The sequence below is a fragment of the Scardinius erythrophthalmus genome, assembly GCF_964197995.2.
Source record: "Scardinius erythrophthalmus genome assembly, chromosome: 5".
NCBI classification, from domain to species: Eukaryota; Metazoa; Chordata; class Actinopteri; order Cypriniformes; family Leuciscidae; genus Scardinius; species Scardinius erythrophthalmus.
The window spans coordinates 25,408,309-25,434,262 of NC_138225.1; the positions used below are offsets into that span (position 1 = coordinate 25,408,309).

At 38.7% G+C, this 25,954-nt stretch overlaps 1 protein-coding gene across 4 annotated transcripts; it reads right to left on the minus strand.

The window, feature by feature from the left end:
- Positions 1 to 986: 986 nt before the first annotated feature.
- On the minus strand, positions 987 to 24,600 carry taf1 (TAF1 RNA polymerase II, TATA box binding protein (TBP)-associated factor). Of its 4 annotated transcripts, XM_081366176.1 has the most exons (41): positions 24,272 to 24,599; positions 23,695 to 23,809; positions 23,041 to 23,164; positions 22,805 to 22,921; positions 22,601 to 22,723; positions 22,248 to 22,489; positions 21,195 to 21,416; positions 20,804 to 21,085; positions 20,002 to 20,191; positions 19,755 to 19,862; positions 19,510 to 19,677; positions 18,741 to 18,868; positions 18,544 to 18,651; positions 18,102 to 18,275; positions 17,788 to 17,961; positions 17,504 to 17,608; positions 17,154 to 17,354; positions 16,812 to 16,953; positions 14,462 to 14,592; positions 14,298 to 14,378; positions 14,051 to 14,200; positions 13,820 to 13,939; positions 13,439 to 13,614; positions 12,458 to 12,684; positions 11,142 to 11,349; positions 10,808 to 10,973; positions 10,463 to 10,674; positions 9,811 to 9,919; positions 9,572 to 9,670; positions 9,313 to 9,490; positions 9,152 to 9,219; positions 8,951 to 9,073; positions 8,257 to 8,349; positions 8,080 to 8,164; positions 7,919 to 7,986; positions 7,715 to 7,831; positions 7,151 to 7,255; positions 6,452 to 6,550; positions 5,787 to 6,000; positions 5,508 to 5,658; positions 987 to 1,422 (listed from the first exon to the last, which is right to left on the minus strand). In XM_081366176.1, exons 2-41 carry the CDS (start codon positions 23,806 to 23,808, stop codon positions 1,188 to 1,190), a joined length of 5,937 nt encoding a protein of 1,978 aa, XP_081222302.1. In that variant the 5' UTR covers position 23,809; positions 24,272 to 24,599; the 3' UTR covers positions 987 to 1,187. The 4 variants fall into 4 exon arrangements, with proteins under 4 accessions (XP_081222302.1, XP_081222304.1, XP_081222301.1 ...); XM_081366178.1 differs by lacking the exon at positions 7,151 to 7,255 and having other exon boundaries at positions 24,272 to 24,600; XM_081366175.1 differs by having other exon boundaries at positions 9,313 to 9,670.
- Positions 24,601 to 25,954: the final 1,354 nt, after the last annotated feature.

The window sequence follows — 25,954 nt, forward strand, 5'->3', positions numbered from 1 at the left end:
ATGATTGGGCCCTGGCCTAGTGCACAAAGCAAGGTCCATAAAGATATGATTGGATGAGCTGGGTGTGGAAGAACTTGACCGAACTGGAACAGAGATTGTGAGTCAAGCCTTCTCATCCAAATTGAAGTTGCCAAATTGGATGAATTGGCAAAAACGATTTCAAATCTTGTTGAAAGTCTTCCCAGAAGAGTGGAAGCTGTTATAGCTCTATAATAACGTCTATGTATTTAGAACGCGATTACATTACAGTCCCTGTTGGTATAAGGTTCGTACAGATACTGTAAACATAAATTCCAGGACTTTAAGCACTACTTTTTTGGTTTTCAAGGACTACAATCAGAGGATTTAGAGAAAAATTTGGATTTTTTTTAAACTCAAATGACAGATATAAGGTATCCAAAATACAACATTCAATATAATTAATAATATATATTAAATAGAAAGTTTATAATGGCTATTATTGATCAATAAATACTATTTTATATTTAAATTTTGGCGTACTTCGTATCGAGAAAAGGTCTGATGCAGGTTTAATAGATGGGCTGCAGTGTTCCTTTTGCGTTAAAAGATTGTATTTGTGTTTTTTTTTTTCTACAAAAAATGAATTTCATATACTGTATATTGTATTTAAATAAGTCAAGCACTTTTAAAGTACCTCTTCATAAATATTGCACTTTCACAATGACAGTCACATTGCAGGACAGATTTGACATTTTTCTTGAAACTGATAAAAAAAAATGGACATGATTTTTTGTTTATTGATCAAATCTGCATGCTTTAATTCCAGTTAAGTAATAAAAATAGGAGGAATTTTTTTAGGGGGGCTTTTTATATAAAAAAAAAACAAAGTAAAATGTCAACTGTCCGTATGACCTGCCCAAGTCTGAGTTCAGTGTTTTAAAATTAATTTTAGAATGATGGATCATAGTTAAAAGAGTAGTTTGGCAGAGTGAATTGAGGTTTAGGAGGACAAAACTCAGAATGTGTCCATTTCAGATAGATAAAAATTTATTTCTCACATTCTTCATCGCAAACATTGTCTGAGTCACTTAAGCTCAATAAGCCATATAAAAATAACATGTAAACACAACCATTAGAATAGTACGAAATATACAGTTATGTGCAACACCATCATCAGCACCAGGACAGTTACACAGCACATATGACAGAAGAGGAAGAAGCGTGTGTTAGTTGTCAGAATCCATGTCACTGTCTCCTCCAACAGATCTGAATTCTTCACTGTCCTCCTCCTCATCACTGAGCTGTGCCTGTGTGAGAACACTAGGCCCTCGCCTCCGCTCATCCTCCTCGTCTTCTTCCTCTTCACTTATCCCGTACACCTCCTCTATGTCCTGTTCTCCTGTCCTGGGGCTGGACACCTGCCTTTGCATCTGACTGTCTCCGTCATAGTAGCTGCCATAACTATAACACACAGGAAGTGCAAGTGAAAGAGTGTAATCAGACATTTATGAGAAGACAGGCCATCTGTTAAAAAATACAAGAGACCACAAAACTCAATATGGTGACTGTAGGAAAAGAAGGTGATTCCTTTCAAATAAAAGTGCCACATCACCTTGTTAGCAACAGAAATATCTGATCTCTAAAACAGCCATTAGAACCAGGGATGGGCAAAAACTGATACTGATATTTGTCCAAAAAATCCTAAGAAAATCCTGTAGATGTTGCAAGTTAAGTGGGCTGATCCTCCAAGCAACTGCCACGCAGACAACTCTCGAACAATGCAAAGTGTGTTAATGACAAACACAGGTTGCTGCTGTCTTTCATTGTGTTTTTATAGAAGTTATACTGTAGAGAGATGCTATCTTCTGTTCCATATTGATTAACTTTGTGTGATATTAATAGGTTGAGAAGGTAGATAAGGGTAGACTAAAACTGGGAAAATGAGTAAGATTCTGTAAGATTTAATGTCTTTAAGTCTCTTATTCTCACCAAGACTGCATTTAATTAATAAAAAATACAGTAAAAACAGCTCCTTAAAGGGGTGATGACATGAGAAATCAAATTTCACTGATGTGGTCTACACTGGATGCGGTATACAGATGCCTGTTCAATTTTTGACATTCTTCACATGCTTGAGTCTTGACAACAGGACAAATGGAAAAGCAAAAGAACGTTCGCTTTGACGTGTCCAGTTTAAACAGCTAATTTGTGTATCTGTGCAGACTTCAAGAATGATCCTAACGTCAGGAAAAAATGGATGGTTTATTTTAATAGTCTCGAATCACGTGGAATGATTATAGGTTTGTTCGGAGCATTAGACTGCAGATTGTTTTATACGAGGCACAGTGTAATGAAGAATTAGCAAAAGAGAACTTTTGTTGAAATAGGGGTGGGTGATTGATTATATACTGGTAGACATGATAAACCGGTAGAAATTTGTCAACCGGTAGAGATTTCGGACTATCATCTCTATTGCGTCACGAAAGCTTATCATTTGAAAGAGTTGAAGGGGACCTATTATGCGCCTTTTTACAAGATGTAATACAAGTCTCAGGTGTCCCCAGAATGTGTCTGAAGTTTCAGCTCAAAATACTCTACAGATAATTTACTATGCCATGTTGTAAATGCCCTTTTTCAGAGGAAGGAAAAACATGCTGTTTTCATGCATGTATCTTTAAATGCAAATGAGCTGCTGGTCCCCGCCCCTCTTTCCAGAAGAGGGCGGAGCCTGTACAGCTCATGACTCCGATACTCTGCCAAAAACGAACAAAACATCTGTTTGGTTTTGATTATCATCTCTATCGCGGTCACGAGATCATTAAAGTTTATTATCTGCATTCGTTTTAAAGCCATATCAGTAAACTTCTGATATATGGTTTTCTGAACGCATACATCCGAAGCACGCGCACAGAAAGCTGGATTGTCAGACGGTGCGTCCCGTGAGTATTAAACTAAGTTCTCTTTCACATCTTATTGCACTTAAACTGTCAAATAAACACAAGGTTATGTCAAATACACAAAGTTCACAAACAGCAAGTAAAGAAATCGCCTGTGTATATTAGATCAGTGCATTCAAGTGAAAGCAGCGTAATATACAGTACCTGCTGCTATAAATGCTGATAATATGAATCAAACAACAAAAGAAAAACTGAAAATCACTCACTGCTCTTGACTGAATAACTTTAGTAGCTTTAATTATAAAAAATTTTACTTGAATGCTGCTGTTAAATCCTCAAGCGAGGAGATAACATGGTGGACTGTGTAAAGCTCACTCAGGGTGAGGTCTATGCTAACACGAAAGAGTCCGTTAGCAGTCGTGGGTGGGGTCTGTGCAATGTGACATCACATCAGCCCTTCAAGCGCAATAAGCAGGGAAAGAGGAATCATTCAGATAGTGCGTGCATATACTGAAGAGATCGTCTCTGAGCGCACACCTGAAATGCACGCACATAAAGCTGCTGCTCATAGAGCGCTTAAGTACTGAAAGGAGTTCTTTTTGATGCCTAATTAGGCTTGAACGGTCAAATATACACACTTATGTGTCAAAATGCCAGTCTTTTGGTATTTTGACACATAAGTCACGCCGTCGCACCTGGTTAGGACAAAAACTCTGATTAACATGAAAAAGATACCTTTTATCGCGCCGTGCGGCACGTGTAGTTAGGACACGATGTTAAGTGAACATAAACAGTTGAGAAAGAAAACCGATGCGTATCGTTATATTTGATCCGCACTGAGTGGATTGACTACACGGTTTCTGCAGTTTTTTTTTAACTTTTTAATGCTATACATGACACTAACCACAGATAATATATATGTATATATGCGTGTATGTGTGTATATATGTGTATATGTGTGTGTGTGTGTGTGTGTGTGTGTGTGTGTGTGTGTATATATATATATATGTGAAGAGTTCAGATGCAAAAGCCTCTAAGTGGGCTTTTTCTGTCATTAATCACAATTAAAAACACTTACATTTTTGTAGGTTAATATCTAGTTTATATATTTTATATTACTGTAATTATTTCACAATTAATCTCCAAATTAATGTAGAAACAACAAAGACAGTATGTTTCAAATACTGGTTTAATGGCATCTTTGTATGAATGAAGGTTAGTCTCACTGGTACTATTACAGCTATTGATGTCTGGATAAAAATGATTCCCCCCCATTTTAACCATAAATTATAGCCATTCAACATAAGTGTAATTGAAAGCTATAATTTTTTTTTTAATTATTAGGCTTCAAAAAATATAACAACTTTAAATTTAAGTGAACTTCAAACAATCCTCACATAAACCTATAATAAATGTCACATTTTCCCTTCCTACTGTACCTGTCTAACATATACAGAACAATATACAGAAATTAATGAATAAAAGTTTTAAAAAAAGTTTCTGCACGGCATAAATTATAGATTAAATAAAGACTGATCCTTATTAAAGCTACAAAAGTTCTTTAGTCAAGAGCAGTTAGTGATTTTCTCTGTTCCCTTTGTTCTTTGATTAACTTTACTGACAGAAAGCTTTATTGGCTGCTGTCCCTTTAAAACCAGCCGCTACTGACAGAGACGCGGATCTCACACGCGTCTCATTCCCTCACAACTCTTCACGTTCATTTAAGACTTTATTTAACTCAAGACTGCTCTTATGTTATGAGGATACTCGACAAAACAGACATTTTGGCATAATTGTGTGTGTTACTGTTTGTTCAAGCCAAGTTCAGGTTCAAAGTATTTGCATGAATAAGAGCGGGATCATAATGTAAAGCTTGCCAAAGGATGACAAAAATTAACAGATGCTGCGTTAATTGCGTTAAATATCCACTTCGAATGGAATTTGCACTTTCCCATTTTTCTGGTCTAGTTTTATTCCTGTCCACCACTGTACAAAATGTCTGCGTCACCTCCGTATCAAGGCAATTTTGCTCCGGCCGGAAGCAATTACCAAACCGGTTCCGTGTGTTTATCACACTAACGTACATATTTTGCAACAGCAAATAAAAAATATTAATTATGAAGGCTATATTCAAATAAATTGATAGTATAACATTTTCTTCAAAACTATATCTAATTTTTAATGCCTGTAGGATTAAAATGTAATGCTTTTTAATGCTATTTAAGGCCTTAATTTTCGCAAAATCCATTTAATGACTTTTAATGCTTTTTAATGCCCCGCGGAAACCCTGTGACAAACATAAATTAGCCTTTGGTGAATGTGTGTAAGAATGACAGGACTAGGAATTAGAAAGCACATTTCAAACTTCCTACGAGATATAAGATTCAGAAATGATATATAATAAATCAATCAATCAATCAATCAATCAATCAATCAATCACAACACCCACTTAAGTACAAGACAAATATTACTGGTAATATCTTGGTTACTGGGCTACCAAACAATAAGGATTCTAGCATCCTGCAGCTATTGAAGAACAGTAGCATATGTATATTTACATTTACTTACATGATACAAAATCATGATTACACATGGAAAAACATCAGCTTTACTCAAACAAGAATATGTTTGTGTTCATGTATTCTGACCTGACGTTGCTGTCCTCCATGTGCGTTACCCCATCATGCCCCTCCCCCTCATAAGACATCATACTCTCGTCCTGCTCTATTCCAATCCGGGTGCTCTCCTGATGCCCCAGTTCAGCATCACTGTCACTGCCACTCTCTGACAGTTGGATAGCTTCAAATTTAGAGCAGAGAGAATCAATGTTACATACACAGCAAAATTCACACACAGACACACACAAACAGACACACCACACACGCATAAACACGCCCACACACACGCCCACACACGTATTTACTTACAGGAGAATGGATTATCGCCTTCCTCCTCACTGGCATCGTCTTCTGCGTCTGACATCAACAGATCCTGGTAAAGTACACTGGCTTGTGCTGGCCGCCTGGAGCCTTCATCATCCTCGTATTCCTCTTCATCTCCATGCATACGCCTCTGTGGCCGCATGAGGAGATCATCTTCATCATCCTCCTCGTCCTCATCATCCAGATCTCCTTCTTCAGCCTGAAAGTACAAACAACATTCAAGTCTCAGTTAAACCATTGCATATGCTTTGATTTAAGTTAAGTTAAGCAACACTTTACAATCAGGTTTAATTTGTTAACATTAGTTAATTACATTAGTTAACATGAACTAAAAATGTACAATACATCTACAGCACTTATTAATCTTAATTAAATGTTAATCTAAATATTTTTATTAACTAACATTAACAAATAATAAATGCTAATGAATGCTGTAAAAATATATTGCTCACAGTTAAGTTCATGCATTAACTAATGTTAAACGAGACCTTATTGAAAACTGTTACCTATAACGTGCATATTTTAATGCATATTTTTATTTTGCTCACAATAATTATTTAATTAAATCAAACAGTAAGGGGTAAAAAAGGGACTGTGAATCCCCTGTGGAAGACCCCTGGTTTGAAGGGTTTTGTGCGCAGGTTTATTACCGGAGCAGGTGTTTTAGGTTTGCCATCATCATCTTCCTCAAATCCTTCTATGTCCACATCAGACTCCTCCTCGCCCATTCTGCCTCTGCCGTGACGACCCTAAGGAACGTACACAACAATGTACTTAAGGACAGTGTAGAGGCACACAGAAGGAGAGGACCAATCAGAAAATGCATGCAGCAGAGGATGAACAGATGGACAGGTGGAGAGATAGATCGATGGAATCAAGTTTTTTTTTTAAAGCTTTACATTTTTTGTACATTAAAACCTTAGAGCGGTTTTAAAACTAAAGCAGTTAATGGCTGATACTCTGGAGAAAATGCAACAGATTTACCACTGTAAGCAGGATTTCAGCTACATTCATTGTTTTTGGCTGGTAAGAGTCTCATTTATATAAAAGAAATAATAAAATAATAATAAAATAATAATAATAATAATAATAATAATAATAATAATTGGGTTTTAGCTCACTAACGACCAGTTCTAAATCCATCCTAAACATACTTAGTTGAAGATAGATAAGAAAGCAAATCAAGCAGCAAACAGAAACCATCACAGTAAAGGGGTGGGTGACCACAAAATGGATGGATGAGGGGGTGGAAGGACGTATCCAAAGGGCAAAGCAAGCTAGCCAATAAAATGGATGAAGAGATGGATGGACAGAGGAATGGATGGATGCAGAGAGGGAGAGAGGAATACCTGCCCCCCTCTTTTCTCAGGGGTGGGAGGGATTAGCGTAGCCTCGGCTAACAGACTAGAATCTCCCTGCAAACTCACAGACACACTGTTCTCACACACATCAGGCTGAAAGAAAGGTAGAAAGAAAGAAACGTAGGTAGAAAGAAAGAAAGAAAGGTAGAAAGAAAGAAGGCAAGAAAGAAAGAAAGAAAGAAAGAAGGCAAGAAAGAAAAATTTAAATATAAAAAGAAAAAGCCCCAGACACAGAAAGACAAACAAGTTGTAAGGGAGGAGGAAAAGACAAGAACAGTGAGGAAATGTGAATCAAACAGCTGTGCAGTACAGAATGTTCAGACTATGAATGAGAGAGAGAGAGCGAGAGAGAGAGAGAGAGAGAGAGAGAGAGAGAGAGAGAGAGAGAGAGAGAGAGAGAGAGAGAGAGAGAGAGAGAATACAAGCCTTCTGTTCTGTTTTGGCAGAGTCTCTTATGATGACATGCTTCATTTCACCTGCTATCAAATACACTTGCACACAGAGCACTTGAGACACCCGAGATCATGCCCTCAGTGTGATGTGTGCATGTACCTGCGGTGTGTACGGTCCAGGAGTCAATGGGTCTAAGCTCTCAAGGTCTGCAGCGTCCAGAGCAGCTTCTTTAGCAGTAGAGATGTCCTTCTCCAGTTGAGTCAGGTGTTCGTCATACTAACAGATACACATTAAACATCTCAAACACAAAGTCAAACAGAGCATACGAAACAGCAAAGAACACTCATTCTCACACAGAAGTACCTCTGCTAAAGTCTGCTTGCAGACATTCACAATTTCCAGAGCTGTTTTGGTATAAGGACTATCAGGACCTGAGAAGTAAAAAAATGTAAATAAAAGAATGCATACATATGTGAAATCATGATTTTATTCAATATGAATAAAAATATTAATTTGGTTCTCACCATTGTACTTAACACTGTTGTTGTGAATGAGACCAACATCAGAAAGAAACACCTCCCGGTTCTGATACTTGTGTTTGGAGATGTTCTACACACAGACACACACACAGTTCAGAGATTCTGAAATAAACCACATTCCTACTGAAGTTTCTTGTGTTCACACACACAGATCTTCCTGACCTTACGGAGACTTTCCAGATCCATGGGGTTGATGATGACTTTAAAATAATCAGGAACAAATTTCTTGTTAACAGGATGATGGAAGGGCCAGGACTACAGAGAGAAAAAGAGACATTAACTAATTAAGAAAGGGCAATTCACTTAATTTTTGCTAACTGAACATGCTATATGGAACCATCAAATACTACTGTTTCAGTGTTAAAGCTGCTGAGCAAGTTTTTTTTAATGTCAAAATACTTTCATAATTTAATGTAAAAATCTAAATATTTTGGATTAAAGAGGGGTTTACTCTAAGCTAAAAAAATGTTGATTCTAACTCATTGGCTCTTTGATAAGGTATGGAGTCCCATAATGCACTGGCTGACACTATAGACATTTAAGCTTTAATTTTATTTTAATGCTTCAGTTTTGTTTATTGGTTTTGGTTATTGGGGTAATAAAATTGCTTAATTTTAACTTGTGGGTTTATTATCTGTGCACTTGTAATTCAATGTAGGAAAATCCAATAAAGAAAAAAAAAAAAAAGAAAAAAGAAAAAATCCAAATAGGTTAATATTGCCCTTAAGAGGAACTTGACTTGCAGTGACTAACACTGGACAGATATTAAATAAGAATTGTTAAAATACATGTTAAGTCCTTAAATACAAGTATAAATATAAAACATATTAGGGTAGAACAGTAAGTGGTCGCTCACATCAGGAACAGCCATCATCTTTTGTGTGACAATATTGTCCAGGATGAAGGAGAAAGCGACCTGATCATCATCGTCCAGAAGAGGATTAATGGCTTTTTCCAAACGAACCAAACGCTCCTCTTTCTGTAAAGAGAGCCACAATAATTACTCCTCAATCTCTCTGCAAGTGTTTTTGAGTCCTAGTGAAATATTTTTATCTACCTCTTTCAGTTTCTCATCACACAGACTCAGCATTGCTTGACCAACAAGGGTTAATGGATGCTTTGCACCTGAAAAATACATATATTATACATAAAAATAGTTTATGTGTACGTCTAGTCTGAGTAAATACCTTAAGTTCCTGTATGCGCGTGTGAAAGTACCATTGTACGTAGCGCTATTTTTGTAGATGAGTTCGACACTCTCTCTGAACTCTTCTCGTGAAGGGTACATGCGCTTGCGAACATTTTCACGTAACGTCTGCAGGTCCATCGGTCGTGTGATGATCTTGTAATAATCCTTAACTACTTTGCCATTCACAGGAGTGTGAAAGGGGTACGTCTGAGAGACAAACAACATATTCAAGAATGTGTCAGAGAATGTGTTTATGTCTAGTATATAACATAGGTGAATGCATCTTACATTAGGAAGGTCCCTTATGTCATTAATGATGCTCTCCAGGACTGAAGAGAGTGTGACCATGGGGTCTGTCCTTCTGCGATGGATGGACTTATGAGGACGCTGAGAGAAAGACAGAGAGATAGTATAACGAATGATGATGGCACAGAGATGCTGCCATGTGCTGATTACTCATTCAGGGTCTACAAGAATCTGTAAACAACTACTGCACAAAGAAACTTAAACTTAAAACATACTCTTACATTGAGGTAGTCACAGTGTACTGTTGTCCCCACGCGTCTCTTCTTTTTAGGAGGAAGCTGCTGCTTAGGGAACTTCAGAACCAGAGATTTCCTCCGCACTTCATCAGCACTATAAACATATTGATAAAGTATCATAACAATACAAACACTAACACAGCTGAGCATACAAATGATGCAAGTAGCTGACAATACGTTTGGGAAGTTGGCTTGCAAGAAATACATCATCTAAAACTATTTTGAACAGTATTTGGTAAATATTTTTTATGTTGATTATACATACAGCATATTAATTACTAGATTAGACAGAACATTTTAAAATGCATGTCACGTGAACATTTCAAAATTCATTAATGTTTTAGTTAATGTTTAGTTTCTAATTTCCGCTAAGTTTGTGCTTGTCATCTAATTTATATTTATTTCAGCTTCATTTCAATTAACAAAAATAATTTTCAATGGTTTTAGTTAACAATAACTACTCTGACAACAGGCCCATTTTAAAAGTTAAGGTAAAAGGTGGTTAATAGAAACTTAATATGGAATTTAAATGGCAAGCCATTGAATGATTTACACTTTCTCTTATACCTCTTGAAAAGGTTTATCGTTGATTAAAAAAGCTCACATACATGTTATGCAACTACCATGTCTGCATTACCTCTCAATGAGCTGCTTTCCAAGAACAATCTTGGTTCCTTCTACTTTAATAAGTTCTTCATTGTCATTGTGGATGACAGTCTTCTCAAGCTCCTCTTCCTGCTCCTCTGTCATGGCCACTGGATTAGAAGGTGGGGCATTGGTTTGGTAGTACAACGGGCAAAACTTATTGGTTCTCATGTGTCCAATTGCCCCACAAGCACCACATTTCAGCTGTAGACAAAACCAAAAACTTCAGTCTGTGCAAACAAATATCATGTGCTCATTTCATTCACAGCAAAACACTTTCAGACGGATTGATAAGCGCACATCAGTGGCGAGTAGAAGTATATTTCTAATTTTGTACCTTCAGGTCTGGTCGTTCTTTGGCCTTTTTGGCCTTTTTCTCAGGTGGACCTTTAAATTTGTCTTTCTCCTGGTTTCGTTTAAGGCGTCGCAGCTGCTCCTGAATTCGTCGCCGTTCCTTTCTCATCTCCTCCCTGTGCTGTTCATCGTACAATGCAAACTTGCGACTGCAGACACATGAAGAACACACACAGGCATTTTTATTAATGATAATAATAAAGATTTTTACATTTGTTAATAATTATTTTCAACGTTTTAAATAAAAGCGTGTTCAATACTAATTAGTTTTTGCTGTGTACTAGTACTGACTACTAAGTACACAAACAGATACTTACATGAAGTCATCATCCTTTGTGGTGCGTATACGCAAATAGGCGTCGATAACAGCTGGTTTGCGTACAGTCTCACAGCGCACATACTCTTTGCCATCCTCGTCACGGAATGTGCGATAAATTTTCAGCCTTCTCCCTGTTGCTGAAGAGTTCAGGCTAGTGACGGAGGAAGCGTCATCATCTTTGTGAGAGCTGGTGGAGAGGGCACTCGCTAAAATGCACAAACAGATGCTGTTATTAGATACAGAGAAAGACTAAGATCTGGATATAGATGAGGGCTGGGTTAAAAATATTGATTTTAAATCAATACTCGTTTTGATGAAATGATATCGATTCTTAAATGCCAAAAATTTTACTTATATGGTGTTTTCAGTTGATGAATGAACAACTTTGTAGCATGCCTCCCATCCAAAAAGAAAATAAAAAAACACAATAAGCTTTATGCTTTGTAACTTTTGATATGAAAAAAAAAAAAAAAAAGTCTTAGCTTTCAAATTCTAGCAATTTATGAAATTACGCTTTGGTGCTCTTTAATGTACTGTGACATATCGCTGTAGCGCCTCAGTGCAAGCGAAGGGGAAGCGCAGAGCATCGTGAACTGATAATCTCTTCCACTTTACTACTAGTTACAGCATGAAATAAACATGAATGAACATCAGAAGGTATATTGAAAGACTTATTGTCCAGCACTTTCCAGTACTTAATGAAATCCGTATCATGTCTCATATAATCGCTCAATCAGTATTTCAAACTCGCAAAGACAAATAAAACAGCATGTTAACAAAATGTCATGCATGTTATATTTACCTCAGAAAATTCCATAAATGTGATAGCTAGCGAGAAAAATTAACACTAGAGGAGCATTTTGACAAATATATGCACTATATTGGAAATTTATTCTCTTTTTCATGTAATCTGTTCTTCAATATGTATTGTATATGTCTGAATAAATCTGTCATGTTTTTATGACAGCCACCATTTAAATATTTATATTGCAAAAAACGAGTAGAAACATAATCATGTTATTAAAAAGCTATTATTATAATGATATTATTATAATACCGTCCTTATGTGTAATTTAAATGTAAGTATCCCATACAAATCAGTTAATTTAACCTTTAATATTATAGTAATGTACCAACTGTTGTTCCAGATTTTTTTTCCCCTTATGTACTGTACCTGATACATACCCCAATAAATCAATATTGAATCGAAATTGGAATTGAATCGAGCAGTAAGCTTGTGAATCAAATCAAATTGTGAAATGTTTGTCAATACCCAGCCCTAGCATAGACGATCTCAATTTCATACACACGTACAGCCTTTGCGTCGTTCCTTGCGGCCCCTCTCTCTCTCATTGTCCTCTCCCATCAGCATCCGCTGCAGTTCTTTTCTCTCCTGTTCTTCTCTCTCTCTGCTCAGCTGAGAACTGGTCTTCTTATTCTGCAACATGTTTTCTATGTTCTTTCCCATCTCCTCAAAATCACTGTCCTCTGCTGAGCTGCTGTCTGTGTCCGTCGATAACACCTCTGTGGACTCCAGTACTCTAAAAAACAAAAACACATATTTCTATTCTGTCACAACTTTGTTAGGGTGAGCATTAACAGTGCTACGGCCAAAGATGCAAACTCTTAAGGGTTAAAAAGTTGACAAAGATGCAACCCACACAGTAACACACTCCCTTTAACCTTTTAGCGCTTAATTTGACATCAGCCTGTCAGATGTTTTGTCCCATCTTCGGTTAATTAATGTCAATCATAGCAATTTCAGGAGTGACTCACGGAACAATTTAGCGTTTCACTCGCATAATTAAATGCGCTCCCTCTATAGCACGACTGACTGAGTTCACTCACTCGAGCGAAAACTCACGTTATAATCAATGAATCTAACTACACACTGCACAACAAATCTCTTATTTACATCGTGTCTAAGCTTTGGTGCTATAATGAGAGGATTTGCGAGTTTGTAGAACGCAGTTGCGTTAAACAAAAACTCATTCAGAGTGGATTCTGACTTGCCTACTGTAAACACCTCTGATTGGCCATTGCTTTCAACAGAGATGCCTGTGATTGTCTACAAAAGCGAAACTCTTCCCTTTGTGCCACACACACAAATATGCCAAACATTTTAAAAACTCAGGGGATCTACACAAATCATACAAATGACCTAATTTTGATTAATTCAAAATGGCGAATTTTGCCAAAAGTTGACATGATTGCATCCCTGTACTGGAAAACATTTTTAGTGTGAGATATTGCAGAATGAAATGCAAAAGAGCCCTGCTACTTTCAGGTTCTCACTTGTTCTGCAGGTCAAAGATCCTCTGGCATTCCTCTTTGTAACGTTCCTGATGTTCCGCTACAGAGAATCGAGACCCACGAGCAAATTTACTCATAGGCCCCTCCCCTGAACGAGCCTGTTCAGTAGACATGGTCCTCACAACATCGATCACCTCCCAACGGGAAAGTTTCTTTATCTAAATACACACATACATACACATATTAGGGAATTTAAAGGCAAGAGACTACAAAATGACCACCAATAAACATTATCATTAGGGAGATTAAATAACATTGAGAAAAAAAATACACACAGCATTCTCTGATAACTATTTAGTGATTAGCTTAATCTGGGGTTATTCAGAGACTGTATCTTTGATTAGTTGATTAGTTCAGTGTCACCTCTTCCTCAGGAACTCCAAACTTGCGGAGCAACTGTTTGGCATTTTTGAGCGACAAGCGTCTCAGATCCGCGTCAGTCCCTGTCACAGTCTTTTTCACTGGCTGGGGCTCTCGATCATCCTGAGCAAAAACAGGAAACAGTGTTTGATAATGAGGGTGTGTGGACATTCTCATGCATATGAAACACTCATAATTGCCAGGAGCTGTGCTAAATGGTCGAAAAGCATGTACCTTCTGCTGTGTCGGTTTGTTAGGGACTTTAACATACGAAAAACCTTCTCCACAGCCGGTGGGGTCAGCGACCCCTGTGACCTCAAGGAGACACTTCCCCTTCATGGCTGCGATGAACGCCCGAGTTGTGTTCCATGGCGCAGTACGTACCTAACCATATCACCACATTCATATAATCAAACCATGAAAAAGACAAACACCATCCAGCAAAAAAACAATATTCAAATGTACTCATTAAACCTCTGACCTCATCATCAATCTTCATCTGGAATTCTTCCTCATTCTCTTCCTCAGGTGCAAAAAATGACTTTTCACCATAACCAGCATCCTGGTAGACAGAAGTGTACATTAGCTGGTGTGGCTCTGTAAGAAAATTGTGCACATCGGGATAGGAAGTGTTCATGTGTTAACCTTTAGTCTCTGCTCCGCCACCAGCATGCTGTAGTACGAACAACACTGCTCTGGGGAAACCATTGCTCTGATCTCCTCTTCGGTTGGAAGCCGGAAATCAGGTTTCAGCACCCACCAGTTAGAATCCATACCTGATATAGGTATGAAAGAGCTTCAGTACAAAACACAAACTGTACCTGCTACGCAAGAACTGATGACTCGCATGGTGCTTTCATTCTGACAGCATTTCTGCTACATAACAGACCAGCAGCTTTAAAAGAAAATACATTGACATCTGGGTTACTGAATGAATACAATTGAAACGAATACAAACTTGCTCGTCTTGAGATCTGATTTACGCCACATTTACATTTTACAAAATGTAACCCAAATTACAGCTATAACCTGCTAAAATCATGGATTTATACAGATTTACAGCATACAGGGCTCAACACTAAGAATTCTTTTTGGTTAAAATTTTTGCTCGCCCTGCCAAAATTTTCATCCCACCACAAAAAAAAGGATTAGTTATTGTCTTCATTGTTTTTGACCCATAACCTTAATAAAAAGTTGTGACAGCAAAAACTCCTAGCCTAACTCATTTAATTTCAAATATTGTCTAAGACATGTTAACTGTCAGTAATAAAATAAGAACAAATAATCAAATTACGAGCAATAGCACAAATACAATAGAACAAACATACAAATAAAATAAAGACTGCTTTTCATGTTTTTCAGGTAGAGAAAATTAATAATGAAATGAAAAATAGCACTGCATACTTTCACACTGTATAAATTAAATATAGATTAGTCATTTAAAGTTACAAAATTTATTTAGTCAAGAGCAGTGAGTGATTTTTTTCCTTCGTTGTTTGATTAACATTAAAACAAAGACAGCAGCATGTTTATCAGGCTGCTGTCACTTTAAAGGTGATGATACACAGGGCAACTTTTTGGGCAATGTTGCTGGGCAATGTTCCCATCAACAGGCAACCAGAGGAGACACAGGGCCCAAGACAGATCTAAATTATCCAGATATATATTTTTTTGTCCACTTTCAATGGGAAAGTGCCCAAGCAACAATCGCTCGGCAAGATTGCCCTGCAACATTTCTCAAAAAGTTGCCCCGTGTATCATCACCTTAAGGCCGTGTGTCCACCAAAGCGTTTTTACTCACGGCTGGCGTGTTTTTTCAATTGTTTTCAATGGGAGCGCCGCGTTTTTAAAACGCCATGAGCGTAACGAGGCGCTGAGCGTCTTTTTCACGCTGAAGCGCTGAGCGTTCGGCGTTTTTTACTGGTCGCCGAGAGTTGAAGAATGTTCAATTTTTGGTAAAACGCAGCGCTCATCACTGTCACTTTTTACCCAACCGTCCAATCACAGTGGAGGAGGGGCGGGACTAATACCACACAGACCAACCGCGTCCGCCACATGATTCTGCTTGTACAACGTCAACAGATGACAACAACAAGCATAATAACGGAACAAAATCAAGAGCCAGATAAAATACATTACATTGTATTGACATTTTAATATAGAATCGACACAGAAACAAAATATGTGTGAAATGAGATACTAGTAAGACTTTCGCGGATATTCCGTATCATAACAAGCAAAGTGTCTCGGTCTCAACCGTCTCAACTGAAAAAACGCTGCGCTGCCAAAACGCTCTCAAGCGCCCACAGCTGAGTGTTTTTAGCAGAGCGCCTAGCGTTTTCAGCTGGCTAATAACGCTTTGGTGGACACACGGCCTAAGAGCTGCACGGATCCAATATAGTGTTACACATGCGTTTTAATACTCAACTGTCTATGTTCACTTAAGATGTAACAGACTATGTTTACTAAGATACTTGCTGAGACTGGAACTTGCTAATTTTGTGTGAATATTTTCGTAAGAAGACTTGAAAGAGCTCAATTCAGCATTCACAAGCTGTCTGAGAAGGACGTGCGCTTAGGATGCGTCCCAAGCTACGCTTACACTGGCCCCGGGCCATTGGGCAGTCCTTATTGTCGAGCCCTGGCATAGAAATTTTGTATGGATCCCTGTCATCTTTTTTGTAGAATGCTGTAACCAATTAACATGGGCGCAGTATGTGTAAAACGAGGCAGAATTATGTGATCTGGTGTATTTCCTTAGCTTTCTGTTCCTGTCCTACCTTCCCAGTACCAGGAAAAATACTTGCTGCATCTGTCAATTCTCCTGTCTGACAAAACACACACACAGTGACTGAAAATTTTCTTTCTCTGAGTTCCTCCTGTTTTCTATTTCCTGTGCATTTCAAACATTTCTTAATGAAAATGACAGAAGGTAAACTAAAGGTTGATTTTAGAATTTAATTTAAGATGAACGTGTGCATGAGAGTAAGTGCACCTGTGCGTTTGAAGTCAGCACAGAGTTTGAGGCGTTTGCGGATGCTGCTTTCTGAGTGAGAGGGAAAAGCTTTCTTTATGTCCTCCATACGTATACGGCGAGGGCGATCTTTACTCTTCCAGAACAAACGATAGATGAACACCTACAGAGAGAGAAACTATTTAAATACAATCCATGAAACTGAAGATGTTAAATACACCAAGTATTCTGCTCATATTAGTACTGTCCTATGTAATCAGCCATTAGATATTCAAAACTTTACTCATCCATACACCACTTCTCATCACTTGTTAACATGCAACCAGAATAAAAAGGGAAGGGAGAGATGGGTGCTGGTGCTACCTGTAGGAAATCTCGAATGTGTGTGTTAGCTCGTTTAGAGTTAGGCCCTGGCACCTCATAGAGAGGGCACTCCTGACCCACAACAAATATGTCCACAAGCTCTCGGATGAAGTAGCCCTGCCTTGTCCGAATAATCAGGAAATCAGTCTCAGGCATCTTATGTAGATAGATGGGAGCTCTGAACAAGTTATTTTCAAAGGCCTGTGACACACACACAAACAAAAGAGCAACATAATTCAGAAGAATGACAATTTTAATCACAATGTACAATGTGATAAAAAAGAAAGAAAAAGAAAACATGAAGGTGGAAGAGGGTGACAGGATTGTGTAAGTGGTGTCCATGATCTTACCTGCAGTAGTTGTCCAGGATGCAATGATCCCAGGAATGGAGACGTGTGACAGTAAACTGTCTCTCCGTATTTACAGTCAGGTGCTCCTGGGTCTTTACCTGGTTTCTATACATATAAACATTGACAATGCCATCATCAGCAGTGACCAGACTAGGAGAGCCAGATCCACAAGACCTCACATTATTGAGACTCAGATCTCAGACTTGTCCCACTAGAGTCCCAGAACTACATTAAGATCACATTTATGTCTTAAGTATTGTGGCCTGTGTGAAGTTGTGACTTACTCTTTTGTAGTAGTTTTTGATCTTGGTTGCCATGCCAACTTGCATGAGAAGAGGAGGATACTCCTCACTATATTCAGCCAAAATCAGGTCTCCATCTTTGCCCGTTAGATCTTGAGCTGTGCGCATAAAGAACATGTCCCCTCCGCCCGATGCTTGACGCTCCTGCTCTCGCATCTGAGAGAGATTTTAAAATATGAAAAGACAAATGAAGGACTGAAGTATAAACTTTCCCATGTCAATGTACATTACACACAAACACACTCACTGTCACATTCACAAACACACAAATGAATTCTCAGGCTGTGTCAGTCTACCTTAGCCTTCTTCTTGATGTGTTTGAGGAGAGACTGGGTTGGGTGCGGGCCGGGCTGGGACAGTGCTCCAAATGAGTACTTCTTCAGGGAGGGTCGATGAAACTGTCGTAGTTTCATGGGTCCCATGTGAGTTGGGAAGAAGGGCTGCCTCAACTCAACAGCAGGAATGGAGTGCTGAGGAAAGAAACGTTCACAGAAGAACTAAATAAAGAGAACTGGCAAAGCAAAACCAGGAAGTCAATCGAATTATTAAATTCAATCACTGTATTATTCTGTTCTAATGTTTTGGACAATGGCACTAAATAAATATTACACTATTATTATTTTATATATAACTGCAACTGTAATATTACACTCAGAAAATACAAAGGGCTGCTGGCTCACAGAGAACAGATTATTCAGATTTGACTCTGGGTCCCTATTCACATCCCTAATCCCCCACCTGGATGATGTTTCCTCCAAAACTGCCCCTGAGCCCCTGCTGTTTAGGGTAGTAGAACTCATCGTTCGACAGATTCCAGGGATCTTTAATCTCCGGTTGGGACATATTCTAGATCAGAGTAAAACAAAGTGTCACACATTACACACATCATCTACTTTTCTTTTCCTCACTCCACATTTTGTTTTTCTTCATCTCACCTGTTGAGGTTCATCTTTGATGACGCCCGTCTTTCCCAGCAGAATGCGACTTTTTTTCAGTGCTGTCTCTTTTTTGTTTTCTTTGGAAGGAGAATGAGAGGCTCTCTCCTCTTTTTCATCTGGGATCTCTGAAAATATAGATCAAGGTCAAGGTTCCATGTACACTTGTAAAGAATTTTGTAAAGAAATGGTTCTCAACCAGGGGACCAGGACCCAATAAGGGGGCCCAAGAAGACTTCAAATTATTTAAAATTAGACAAAACATGCATTACGATAAACTAAAAAAACTAAAAATTAAGATATTTCTTGTTTTAATTCACCTTGTTAACATTTTTTTTTTTTTTTTTTTTTAAGGTTCAGGGTTCCTAAGGTCTTGGAAAACCTGGATGTGCATATTTGTTATTTCTAGACCTTGAGAAGTCATGTAAATTATCACATGATTATTTTTATAATGGATATAGATTATTCTTGTTATGGAAAGCTCTAAAATATTTTATCAGGTAGAAATTGTGAGATATTATTAAATATTTTTATCCTTAATTCTATTTCACTACATCATGAAAAACAGGAAAAGTCATGGGGCCTTTGAATATTTTTGTAAACAATAGGAGACCTTGGAGTTTAAAAGGTTCAGAAACACTTTTGTAAAGACAGATCACTAGCACAAAGTAATTGTTAAGTACATTTGATTAAAATAACAACTATCAATGACTGACTATAAGTGAACTTTCTCAAGGTTTAAAATTAAGTATAAAATGTTAAAAAATACCGAGTATGATGTTTTCATCATTGGGGTTGAGGGTGAGAATGGGAGGAGAAGGGAGGCAGTCCATGCTCTGGTCATCCCAGATTATGTTGTCTTCCCAACGTCCATACACAAGGTCCTCATTATCAATCGGGAATATGGAGAACCAAGGGATGTCATCCTCATGAGCAACTGTAAGGAAAAAAAATCAGTTTCTTCTATTCTAAACCCAAAAGAGTAGATATGCTTCATTAAACTCAGGACAGTACCTTGATGATCATGATTATGTTTGTCTCTTTTGGAACCTGTTATGGATGGAGTTTTGACCAAAGGAGGAGGGGTCGGGGGCACCAACTGCGAATTACTGCGACTTAGACCTGGAAAACATTAATTCCACAGACCAATACTCCATCAGGACATAAAAATATGTTTTTGATGTGATGCACTGTCAGTGTTGTGAATGTGCATGTGTGACCTTCTCTGTTTATTTGTTGCATTATGGCTGTGTTCTCTCACCCTGCTGAGCATTATAAGCATTGGCGTTACGGGTCATGCTAGTAGGAAGCCACCCGGCCAGACTGGCACGCTGAGTTTTAGTGCCCTTGTGTTTCACATCATCTCCATTCCAGATGATGTCTTCCTCCCACTGCAGCTGGGTCACCATTAAAAACAACTCATCCTGCATCGGAGACACCTCATCCCCCTGCTAACTCACACAGATGAAAGTACAGATACAAGTAATTGAGCTGTCTGTAACTATTACTAATGACTGTTCCTACTGCACGTGTCATTTTATTGTGAATGAAAAACAACCCCTGATTTACCCAATGTTTCTATTCCCCTTTTTTGCAACACGGAAGTGAGGTATTTTCTATAAATGTGCAAGACTTCATTATCCGCTTTATTTAAATAACTTTAACAAAGTGCAGTAAACAGTAAAACTATTTGTAACAAACCACTGTATTTATGATAAAAAACTTAAAATAATAGGATTACAAATACCAGTTTGCAACATCAACCATAATGGACTGCTTATCAGTTTTTTTTAAGTGTATGACACTGGAAGCCATGCACATTCAAGTTACAAATGGCCGCAACCAGTGTTATTTTTATATTTACTTCTTTATATACTATTATAGTATTTATTAATATTTTGAATTAGTTATTTTAGTTTAAAATTTAGTAATTTTGTGTTTTTTCCCATTTATTTATTTATTTTTATTCCTATTTAGCTTTCATTTATTCTTAGTTTAATTTATTTTTGAATTATCTGCAAAAGCAACATTTCTCATTTTTATTTAGGTTAAAAAACACTGACCTCAGCTTGTGCTTCTTGGGGTGGTTCCTGCTCACTGACTGGTTCAGAAGCTGGTGGATTAGCAGTTTTTTCCACTGCATCAGTACTGTCTTGCTGTTGGTCATCTCTGAGTTTAAATCCATAATGAAAGCCGCTGCCATCCTCCGGGACGCCAAGCATGTCATACCAAAGCTGTGCTGGACCATAACGCCACTCTGCCACCTTTGGCCTCACCTCAGACACCTTATCACCTTCACCAGACACTTGCAGGAACTTGGACTCCACCGGAGCCATCATGGTGATCTACAAAGAGACAGACAAAGACAGAGTTTTTTCTTCTTGATCCCATCATAATATGGGTCCTTTTCCTGAAGCGGTCAAAGTGGACATGAAATGTTGTCTATCTGGTTACCTCATCATCAGACAAACACTGCTCCGGTGGTGGAGGTGGTGCATACTCATAGTCCCATCCTGATTTTTTCTTAGCCCCTGGCTCAGGTGGTTGCGATTCGTTGTCACCTGTAGCAGTGTCTGACTGTGGCTCTCTCTGCTTTCGTTTCCGTTTCCTGCGGGCACTTCGCCAGACAGATGGCATGTTCTTACCAGGACCAAACAACCGCAAGAAACGCAACACCTGGTAGATCAAAAATTAACACACTATGAAACTCCAAACTACTATTGGAGAGCAAATGAGTTAGCAATCTGATGAAGTGTGTAATCTAATTTTTGGATTATTTCTAAGACATATTCCCCCAGTTTCACAGACAAGGCTTAAGCCTAGTCCCAGTCTAAAATGTATGTTTGAGCTGTTTTAAATGAAATAAACTTCTTGTTTTGTTTTGTTTTGTTCTGTTTGCTTAAAGGAGAACTCCGGTCAATTTCCTGTTTTCGGTCGAAGCCCACAGTAGTCGATTGTCGAGTTCATGCGCGTGATCATAGGTATTAAACCTATCCGCGTGAACTCGACAATCGACTACAGTGGACTTCGACCGAAAACAGGAAGTAAATACAGGTATGTGCGCTGGCTGAATAAACATCATTTTTATTCATATCTTTTACATCTACTGCAGTCAGATTCACCGTGTTCACTCTGAAGGAATCACTCACATTGGCTGTGCACTTCAAGGATGTTAAGAGGCTAAAAGCAGGTTTAAAACTTGCCCCATTGAAGTCAACAGGGTGCAAATTTTAAAAAGAGGATAACACAGTGTAGGCAACACCGATTTTTGTCATTGTTCTCTGTACTGACAGCACTCCAAATGTACAAAAAAATGAGCTCAATGTTAAAATTGACCGGAGTTCTCCTTTAAACAAAACCATTGTTTGTTTCAGGATGCACATCAGTAATGTTATTTTCTAAGGTATGTTTATAAAAGCTACTTTAATGTCCCAATTGAACTAAGGCCTAATCTTGGCTTAATCTAAGCCCTGTCTATAAAACCAGGTCATTGTGTGCAACAGTCACCTTTCCAGGTCTGAACTCAGGGAAGAGTTCTGTGACTCCAGGCAGGGCTTTAGCAGCATCTTTCTGCATAATGCCTGCAAGAGGGAGGGTGAGACATCCTGGCTGTCCTCCTGTCCCTGAACCCTGAGAAGGTCGATCGCTTTCACTCTCACTGTCTGATGAACTGCTGAAATCAACTTTATCACCCACAGATGATGGAGCGATAATGGAAGGTAGGATGATACCATCAGCCTCATCAGTCACTACAAAGAATAAAGAGTGAAAAAGGCAAGAACCAAAAAGAGGTGATACAAAAATAAGAACATCCACACAATATTGACTGATTCATATATCAATCACGCTGTCTCATTTACCACTGCTGTTCTGAGTGGGTGTGTCTTCTTTCTTGGTAGGGATTGACAGACTAGGAGGAGGGGGAGGAGGCATGAGTTTGGCATCAACATCCTCACAATCAGCATCGTAATCATCCTCTTCATCTGCACACCAAAATACACACGTCAGTAATACATTTGTGCATATACGTCAGTGTTTTCTGCACCAGTTGTGCCTGTGTGTACCCATTTTCCGTGATGGCTGCAGGTTGCCCATGGCTTGTCTGTATTTGCGGGTTTCATCTTCTGCAACTTCACTGATATCCGAGTAATCAACTGCATCGTCTGTGCTCCTTACCCATCCTAGATCAACAAACACAAATATTGCACAAAGTTGGGTTATTTTATCACATTTCTGCACATACTGCACATATCCGACTGCTTGGAGTGACATTTTTTCTAATAATTAGACGGAAACAGACCCTCTGCATCAGTGTTGCTCTGATCTTGCTCTTGCTCAGCGGTTTCCTCCTCACTGGCTGTGATCTCTGTAATGAGCGAACCCAAACCCAGAGAGCCCAGACCAGCCAGGTGCTTCTTTGACTCCTGATAAAGAGAAAGAGACAATTGACAGGCATATGTACAATATGAAGGTCATCATTCCTTTTTAGCCTCACTCCACTAACGGCATTCACACTGACAATGACTTGCAACAACAAAAAGACCTTAAAGTTGCTATGTAATGGAAGTAGCGACAGATCTTTTCTTCCATATTGTGACGTGCATCTGAGTGATATGGATTATTGAAGAGAAAAAATTAGGGAACTTGGTTCTATTCATTCGTTGCTGATTAGATGGAGGCAGATCTGAATGTGAGCTTGTATGAAAGGAGTGGGGACTAAATGATTGAAGAAGTCTGGCATCCATCACCAGAGAGAAGTCTGGCATTTCACCGGAAGACTGAATTGTAAATTTTTTATTATAAATTACACAAAAAAACTAAAACATGTGAAATATATGCATGTATAAAATTAAGATCAATAACAAGCATTCAGAAAATAGAAAGGTGGAAAAAACGGGATGGTGAATTTCCAACTCATCAAGAGACATTCAAGAGCAGGGATTTAGTTTCTTACTGTATCCAGCACACTGTCATCTTCCAGCTGTCCATTCTCATTGATGTTGCCAAACAGAAACCCTGTCAAGTGGAAGGGCCGGTCCTGGTCCTCATCGCTGTCTGAGTCTGACATTCTACACATAAAAAAAAAACAAGATATCCTAGCATTCATCAGCCCACCAAATCTAATGCATCCATGAAGCAACTTCATGGATATTATTACTAGCAAAGTCAGGTAAGTTAAGCCAGCAATCATTTACCAGTTACTTTTATTATCTCCCTTTTGTGGGACTCGAATTTGCAACTTTTCGGATTTAACGTTAAGTTCTTTAACCACACCACCCTCTGACTATAACACTACTACTTAAATTAAACACATACATTTACACAAATACACCGCTAAACTGTTTATACCAGAATTAATGGAGTATAATTGACAATACAAGAGAATGGAGATAGGATAGGAGAAAGGAGATGTTGACACGTTAAATTTTTCACACTCCTCCCTCTATGTTCCACCTCGGTATTATTTTACTTTTATCCTGCTTTTTAGACACTGTTATGGCTTCAGCATATTAATCTTTGCGAGCATGTACCTTCTCCTCTGCTGCTGTTATCCGACTCGAATGCCTCTTGATCCTCGGGCTCGAGTAAAAATCTGACCGAAGGAGGAGCTCCCTGTCCCCGGTCGATTAGCTGTTAGCAGCCAGCCAGAGGGAACGCGTAAAAGCATACGCGCAAAAAAAAAAAAAAAAAATTAAAAAAAATTAAAAAAAATACGTTCAAGATTATTATATGCAAGCTTAGTTTATTTAATATGTAGATATAAATCCCTCAAACATTCTTGGCAATGAATGAGCTGCTGCATGCGCGGTTAGTAGCCGCAGCTGTGAGTGCTTCTGTTTGTTGTGTTCGGAGCTGATCCAGTCTATCTGACTCCCCCTGCAGGCCTAAAGATGCTGCTCCGCACTGGAGAGTAGAGCACACGGCATTGTTCTCTGTTCAGTTTAATTTGATAAGAAGAGGAGAATTTGCTTAATTAACTGAATTAAAATTGAACAAAGCAAAAGAAAAACTCCTGGAGACCCAGTTCGTTTCATGGAATTATAGAATATCAGTTGCTTTCAGGGACGTGCACAGGGGGGTTGCTCAGGTTGCCCGGGCAACTGCCCATATGCCCTTCTTGACTCACGTTGCCCTTCCGAGGGGGAAAAAAATAAATAAATAAAAAGTACAATGGATGCAGAATTTCACGTAGGCCTAGATTAAAAAAAATCGCAAAGCCTCATTCAATTCCATTCGGGCACCGAAAGTGAAAGTCACTAGGGGAAGGGCAAACTCTGTTTACGTGGCTGCAGCGCTGCACGCGACCGGCACCTGAGCTGAGCCTGCATGAGCGGCCCTAGAAGGAGATTGTCGCGGTTGTCGGGTGAGACGACTCAACGTTGTCGGAAAAGGTGAGTTTGTGATGTATAACAAACGAACGATCATCATCAGGGTTCCAGACTGCGACCATTTTTTGAGAATGTGCGAGTTTTATGTGGTCACATTTGTGCGAGTGCATGGTCATGTACTACTCAGTTAAATTCACGCAAGAATTTTCCTGCATTGAACTTGTTTTAGCGCCCGCCAAAGTGAATTTTTGTCCCGCCAAAGTCTTATTTGATCGGTGAGTAATGTAGATGAACTGCTGCGCCTGTGACGGCGCATGTTTAACTGAAAGAACAAGCAGAGAGAGAGACCCGATTGCGCGCGCGCACTCTCTCTCTTCGGAGCCAGGCGAAAGTGTAAACAAGACTTCACCGTCTCCAAACTAAGCGCTGTCTTGCTCTCTCTCCCTCACACATATTAATCAAAATTAATCGATACGGTGGTAAAAGGTCGGAAGACCAAAAGTTTCATGTGGAGCATTCGGAGATTTGTTTTCCTGAATTACCGCTGGGTGTGAATTGTGCTAAATAAGTTTCCTTAACTTCTCTGAAAAGTGTTCCGGACATTCAGCTGACATAAAACAACACTTTAATTAAACGAAAAAAACTATCCAGTGATGAAATGTTTTCTGTGTTGACAGAAATCTTGGATGTCCATGTCCTAACTGCTGGGATAATCACACAAGGCGCATGACACGTCCAATTCGCGAACTAATGACTCATTTGAACCGATTCATTTTAATGAATGGCTAAAACAACTGATCTTTCCAACAGTGAACTCAGGAGACGTCTGAATCGGTGTATAACTAATCAGTAACACTTTACAATAAGGTTCTATTTATTACATAA